Source organism: Rhinopithecus bieti, unplaced genomic scaffold (assembly GCF_001698545.2).
Source record: "Rhinopithecus bieti isolate Rb0 unplaced genomic scaffold, ASM169854v2 scaffold_32518, whole genome shotgun sequence".
Taxonomy (NCBI): domain Eukaryota; kingdom Metazoa; phylum Chordata; class Mammalia; order Primates; family Cercopithecidae; genus Rhinopithecus; species Rhinopithecus bieti.
The window spans coordinates 2,048,668-2,056,231 of record NW_016814742.1 but is presented as its reverse complement, the minus strand read 5'-3'; the positions used below and the strand labels follow the sequence as shown (position 1 = coordinate 2,056,231).

Here is a 7,564-nt window from a genome sequence, read left to right as displayed (position 1 = left end):
GCACAAAATTGAAACTGGACCCCTTCCTTATGCCATGTACAACTCAAGATGGATTAAAGATTTAAATATAAAACCCAAAACTATAAAAACCCTAGAAGAGAATCAAGGCTTTTTTTCATATGTTTGTTGGCCACATAAATGTCTTCTTTTGAGAAGTGTCTCTTCATATCCTTCACTCACTTTTTGATGAGGTTGTTTTTTTCTTGTGAATTTGGTTAAGTTCCTTGTAGATTCTGGATGTTAGCCCTTTGTCAGATGGATATATTGCAAAAATTTTCTCCTATTCTGTAGGTTGCCTGTTCACTCAGATGATAGTTTCTTTTGCTGTGCAGAAGCTCTTTAGTTTAATTAGATCCCATTTGTCGATTTTGACTTTTGTTGCCATTGCTTTTGGTGTTTTAGTCATAAAGTCTTTGCCTATAAGTATGTCTTGAACAGTATTGCCTAGGTTTTCTTACAGGGTTTTTATGGTTTTAGGTCTTACATTTAAGTCTTTAATCCATGTTTAATTCATTTTTGTATAAGGTGTAAGGAAGGGGTCCAGTTTCAGTTTTCTGCATATGGCTAGCCAGTTTTCCCAACACCATTTATTAAATAGGGAATCCTTGTTCATTGTTTGTTTTCATCAGGTTTGTCAAAGACCAGATGGTTGTAGATGTGTGGTGTTATTTCTAAGGCCTCTGTTCTGTTCCATTGGTCTCTATATCTGTTTTGGTACCAGTACCATGCTGTTTTGGTTACTGTAGCCTTGTAGTATAGTTTGAAGTCAGGTAGCATGATGCTTCCAGCTTTGCTATTTCTGCTTAGGATTGTGTTGGCTATATGGACTCTTTCTTGGTTCCATATGAAATTTAAAGTAGTTTTTTTTTTTTTTTAATTCTGTGAAGAAAGTCAGTGGTAGCTTGATGGGGATAGCATTGAATCTATCAATTACTTTGGGCAGTATGGCCATTTTCACAATATTGATTCTTCCTAGCCATGAGCATGGAATATTTTTCCATTTGCTTGTGTTCGCTCTTATTTCCTTGAGCAGTGGTTTGTAGTTCTCCTTGAAGAGGTCTTTCACATCCCTTGTAAGTTGTATTCCTAGGTATTTTATTCTCTTTGTAGCAATTGTAAATGGGAGTTAACTCATGATTTGGCTCTCTGTATGTCTGTTATTGGTGTTTAGGAATGCTTGTGATTTTTGCACATTGATTTTGTATCCTGAGATTTTGCTGAAGTTGTTAGCAGCTTAAGGAGATTTGGGGCTGAGATGATGTGGCTTTTTAAACATACAATCGGGAGGCTGAGGCAGGAGAATGGCGTAAACCCGGGAGGCGGAGCTTGCAGTGAGCTGAGATCCGGCCACTGTACTCCAGCCTGGGCGACAGAGCGAGACTCCGCCTCAAAAAAAAAAAAAAAAAAAAAAAAAAAAAAAACATACAATCATGCCATCTACAAATAGAGACAATTTGACTTCCTCTCTTCCTATTTGAATATGCTTTATTTCTTTCTTTTGCTGATTGTCCTGGTCAGAACTTCTGATACTATGTTAAATATGAGTGGTGAGAGAGGGCAACCTTGTCTTGTACTGGTTTTAAAAGGGAATGCTTCAAGCTTTTGCCCATTTAGTATGATATTGGCTATAGGTTTATGATAAATAGCTCTTATTTTGAGATACTTTCCATCAATACCTAGTTTATTGAGAGTTTTTAGCATGAAGGGGTGTTGAATTTTGTCAAGGGCCTTTTCTGCATCTATTGAGATAATCATGTGGTTTTTGTCATTGATTCTATTTATGTAATGGATTACATTTATCGATTTGCATATGTTGAACCAGTCTTGCATCCCAGGGATGCAGCCAACTTGATCACGGTGGATAAGCTTTTTGATGTGCTGCTAGATTTGCTTGCCAGTATTTTACTGAGGATTTTCACATCTATGTTCATCAGGGATATTGGCCTAAAATTTTCCTTTTTTGTTGTGTCTGCCAGGTTTTGGTATCAGGATGATGCTGGCCTCATAAAAATGAGTTATGGAGGATTCCCTCTTTTTGTATTGCTTGGAATCGTTTCAGAAGGAATGATACCAGCTCTTCTTTGTACCTCTGGTAGAATTCGACTGTGAATCTCTCTGGTCATGGGCTTGTTTTGGTTGCTAGGCTATTAATTACTGCCTCAATTTCAGAACTTGTTATTGGTCTATTCAAGGATTCAATTTCTTCCTGGTCTAGTCTTGGGAGGGTGTATGTGTTCAAGAATTTATCCATTTCTTCTGGACTTTCTAGTTTATTTGCATAGAGGTGTTTATAGTATTCTCTGATGGTAGTTCGTATTTCTGTGGGATCAGTGGTGGTCTCCTCTTTATCATTTTTTATTGTATCTATTTGATTCTTCTCTCTTTTCTTTATTATTCTGGCTAGTGGTCTATCTATTTTGTTAATCTTTTCAAAAAACCAACTCCTGGCAAGGAGCCAAGGAGAAGAAGCACCAGCTTTAGAAGCCCTACACCAACAGAAATATCACAAAAGATCCCACTTCACTAGAAGAAGATATCAAAGAGATTCATCAAAGCAGCAGTAGTAAGGCTCTGGACAAAACTCCACAGTTCCAGCTCTCTGACATTTTCTACTTCTGCCGGAAAGGAATGGAGACTATTATGGATGATGAAGTGACAAAGAGATCCTCAGCAGAGGAATTGGAGTCCTGGAACCTGCTGAGCAGAAACCATTATAACTTCAGGTACATCACCCTTCAGCTTATGGTCCTGTGGGGGTTAGGAGGACTGATTTTGTACTGCTCCCTGCTGCCACTCAGGATAACGCTGGCCTTGACAGGGATTAGCCTTCTAATGGTGGGCACGACTGTGGTGGGATACTTGCATTATACCTCGCCAATCGATGTGATCATCTTGGTCAGCGATGGCTATTATGCCACGGTGGGTCAAGTTCATGGGGACACATAGGTTTGATTCAGAGAGCCATGGTGAAGACTTACGCACACATTAGGTTTGAGCGCTTGGAAGTGAAGGATCGCCACCTGGTGGCTAAGAGACTGACTGAAGAAGTGCAAGATAAAAGCCTATCCTCATCTTCCCAGAAGGAACCTCCTCATCTTCCCAGAAGGAACCCAGAAGGATGTATCAATAATACATTGGTGATGATGTTCAAAAAGGGAAGTTTTGAAATTGGAGCCACAGTTTACCCTCTTGCTATCAAGTATGACCATCAATTCGGCGATGCCTTCTGGAACAGCAGCAAATAAGGGATGGTGATGTACCTGCGGCAAATAATGACAAGCTGGGCCATTGTCTGCAGTGTGTGGTACCTGCCTCCCATGACCAGAGGGGCAGATGAAGATGCCATCCAGTTTGCAAATAGGGTAAAATCCGCCATTGCCAGGCAGGGAGAACTTGTGGACCTGCTGTGGGATGGGGGCCTGAAGAGGGAGAAGGTGAAGGACATGTTCAAGGAGGAGCAGCAGAAACTATACAGAAAGATGATTGTGAGGAATCACAAGGACAGGAGCCGTTCATGAGCTTGCCTCGAGCTGGCTGGGGCCACCGTGAGGAGTGACCACAAGCTAGGAGCTGGAGTTGCTGCCACTGCCTCCACTGCTACATCCTTTCCAGACTCCAGGGCTCCCTGGGCTGCTCTGGATCCCAGGACTCTGGATTTCACCAAGTGCAGTGGGATCCCTATGCACACGGCGCTACCTGCCCTTGGTAGTATGAACGGATGCTGCTGGGTGTCGCAACCCAGGATAAGATGCCTTATTTATTTTACAATAAGTCATTGGAGATGTCCGGCCTCTGAGTCCAAGCCTACACGTATACATCCACATGGCCTGGGCTACTGAAGAACCACAAAAGTTGAAAATGGCTAGTTCTTGCCTTAACTCATGACATTACCTTGTGACATTCCTTCTCCTGGACAATAAGTCTCTGGAGCTCCCCACCAAGCACCTTGTGACCCCCACCACTGCCCGCAAGAGAACAATCATCTTTAACTGTAATTTTCTACTACCCTACCCGAACCCTATAAAACTGCCCCGCCCCTATCTGCCTTTGCTGACTCTCTTTTCAGACTCAGTCCACCTGCACCCAGATGATTAAAAAGCTTTATTGCTCACACAAAGCCTGTTTGGTGGTCTCTTCATATGGACACCCGTGATATTTGATGCTGAAGACCCAGGACAGGGGAACTCCTACAGGAGACCTGTCCTTGCCCTCACTCTATGAAGAGATCCACCTATGACCTCAGGCGCTCAGACCAACCAGCCCGAGGAACATCTCCCCAATTTCAAATCGGGTATGTGGTCTTTTCACTCTCTTTTCCAGCCTCTCTAGCTATCCTTCAATCTCCCTGTCCTTCCAATTCAAGTTCTTTTTCATCTCTAGTAGAGACAAAGGAGACACATTTTATCTGTGGACCCAAAACTCCGGTGCTGGTCACGGACTCAGAAAGACAGTCTTCCCTTGGTGTTTGATCATCACGGGGATGCCTGCCTTGATCATTCACCCCCATTCCATTGGTGTCTGAACACCACGAGGACACATTTACCCACATTTCCTAGGTGGCAAGTCAATTGTGGGAATGCCTGCTGTGACTGCTCACCCACATTACAGCCCAGGGCTGCTCACCACCCCCTTCTCCGTGTCTCTACTTTTCTCTTTAAACTTACCTCCTTCACTATGGGCAACCTTCTACCCTCCATTCCCCCTTCTCCCTTAGCCTGGGTTCTCAAGAACTTAAAACCTCTTCAACTCACACCTGACCTAAAACCTAAATGCTTTATTTTCTTCTGCAATACCGCTAGGCCCCAGTACAAACTCAACAATGGTTCCACATGGCCACAAAATGGCACTTTTGATTTCTCCATCTTACAAGACCTGGATGATTTTTGTTGAAAAATGGGCAAATGGTCTGAGGTGCCTGACATCCAGCCATTCTTTTACACATCGGTCCCTCCCTAGTCTCTGCTCCCAATGCGACTTATCCCAAATCTTTCTTCTCTCCTGTCTGTTCCTTTGGTCTCCACCCCAAGCTCTGAGTCTTTTGAATCTTCCTTTTCTATGGACCCATCTGACCTCTCCCCTCCTCCCCAGGCTGCTCCTCACCAAGCTGAGCCAGGTCCCAATTCTTACTCAGCCTCTACTCCCCCACCCTGTAATCCTTCTATCACCTCCCCTCCTCACACCCAGTCTGGCTTACAGTTTCATTCCATGATTAACCCTCCCCCCACTTGCCCAACAATCTTCTCTTACAGAGGTAGCTGGAGCTGAAGGCAGAGTCAAGATTAATATTCCTTTTTCTTTATCTGACCTATCCCAAATCAGTTAGCATTTAGGCTGCTTTTCATCAAATATAAAAATCCAGCCCAACATGGCCCATTTGGCAACAACTCTTAGATGTTTTACCGCCCTAGACCCAGAGAGGCCAGAAGGCCGTCTTATTCTCAATATGCATTTTATTACCCTATCCACTCCCGACATTAGAAAAAGCTCCAAACATTAGATTCCGGCCCTCAAACCCTACAACAGGACTCAATTAACTTTGTCTTCAAGGTGTACAATAAAAGAAAAGAGGCAGCCAAGTGGCCACATATTTCTGAGTTGCAATTACTTGCCTCTGCTGTGAGAGAAACCCCAGCCACATCTCCAGCACACCAGAACTTCAAAATGCCTAAACCGCAGTGACCAGATGTTCGTCCAGGACCTCCTCCCAAAGAATTTTGCTTCAAGTGCTGGAAATCTGGCCACTGGGCCAAGGAATGCCCACAGCCCAGGATTCCTCCTAAGCTGCGTCCTATCTGTGTGAGACCCCACTGGAAATCAGACTGTCCAATTCACCTGGCAGCCACTCCCAGAGCCCCCGGAACTCTGGTCCAAGGCTCTCTGACTGACTCTTTCCCACTTAGTGGCTGAAGACTGACACTGCCTGATCACCTTAGAAGCCTCTGGACCATCACAGATGCTTCAGGTAACTCTTACAGTGGAGGGTAAGTCTGTCCCCTTCTTAATCAATATGGAGGCTACCCACTCCACAATACTTTCTTTTCAAGGGTCTTTTTCCCTTGCCTCCATAAACGTTGTGGGTATTGATAGCCAGACTTCTAAACCTCTTAAAACTCCCCAACTTTTGTGCCAACTTGGACAACATTCTTTTATGCACTCCTTTTCAGTTATCCCCACCTGCCCAGCTCCCTTATTAGGTCAAGGCATTTTAACTAAATTATCTGCCTCCCTGACTATTCCTGGGCTACAGCCACACTTCATTGCCACCCTTTTCCCCAGTTCAAAGCTTCCTTCGCATCCTCCCCTTGTATCTCCTTACCTTAATCCACAAGTATGGGATACCTCTACTCCCTCCTTGGTGATCGATCATGCACCCCTTATCATCCCATTAAAACCTAATCACCCTTACCCTGCTCAATGCCAATATCCCATCGCACAGCAGGCTTTAAAAAGGTTAAACCCTGTTATCACCTATCCGTTACAACATGGCCTCTTAAAGCCTGTAAACTCTCCTTACAACTCTTTTATCCTACCTGTCCAAAAACCAGACAAGTCTTACAGGCTGGTCCAGGATCTTCGCCTTATCAACCAAATTATCTTGCCTATCCACCCCCTGGTGCCAAACCCATATACTATCCTATCCTCAATACCTCCCTCCACAACCCATTATTCTATTCTGGATTTCAAAGATGCTTTCTTTACTATTCCTTTATATCCTTTATCCCAGCCTCTCTTTGCTTTCACTTGGACTGACCCTGACAACCATCAGTCTCAGCAACTTAACCTGGGCTGTACTGCCACAAGGCTTCGCGGACAGTCCCCATTACTTCAGTCAAGCCTTTTCTCATAATTTACTTCCTTTCCATCCATCTGCTTCTCACCTTATTCAATAGTTTAACAATCTTCTACTTTGTAGCCCCCTCCCCCCATGAATCTTCCTGATAGGACACCCTCCTGCTCCTCCAACATTTTTCCTCAAAAAGATATCACATATCCCCCTCCAACGCCCAGATTTCTTCCTCATCCATTACCGCTCTCAGCATAATTCTTCAGAAAGACACATGTGCTCTCCCTGTTGATCATGTCCCACTAATCTCCCAAACCCCAACCCCTTCTACAAAGCAACAACTCCTTTCCTTCCTAGGCATGGTTGGGTACTTTTGCCTTTGGATACTGGTTTTGCCATCCTAACAAAACCATTACATAAACTCACAAAGGGAAACCTAGCTGACCCCATAGCTCCTAAATCCTTTCTCAACTCAATATTTACACTGACCCTAAATATGCTTTCCATATCCTGCACCACCATGCTGTTATACGGGCTGAAAGAGGTTTCCTCACTATGCAAGGTCCTCCATCATTAATGCCTCTTTAATAAAAGCTCTTTGCAAGGCTGCATTGCTTCCAAAGGAAGCTGGAGTCTTTCACTGCAAAGCCATCAAAGGGCCTCAGATCCCATTGCTCAAGGCAAAAATTATGCTAATAAGACAGCTAAAGAAGCAGCCAGTATTTTCATTTCTCCTCTATCACGGCCACCTACTCTTCCACTGAAACTTCCATGTATCAA

At 43.9% G+C, this 7,564-nt stretch overlaps 1 protein-coding gene across 1 annotated transcript in view; it reads left to right on the top strand.

Annotated features, from left to right (window-relative positions):
- Positions 1–3,518, top strand: part of LOC108515185 (glycerol-3-phosphate acyltransferase 4-like) — a 56,966-nt gene extending 53,448 nt beyond the window's left edge. Inside the window, 2 exon segments of the mRNA XM_017851865.1 lie at positions 2,590–2,938; positions 2,941–3,518. Coding sequence (XP_017707354.1) covers positions 2,590–2,938; positions 2,941–3,518 — 927 coding nt within the window.
- Positions 3,519–7,564: the final 4,046 nt, after the last annotated feature.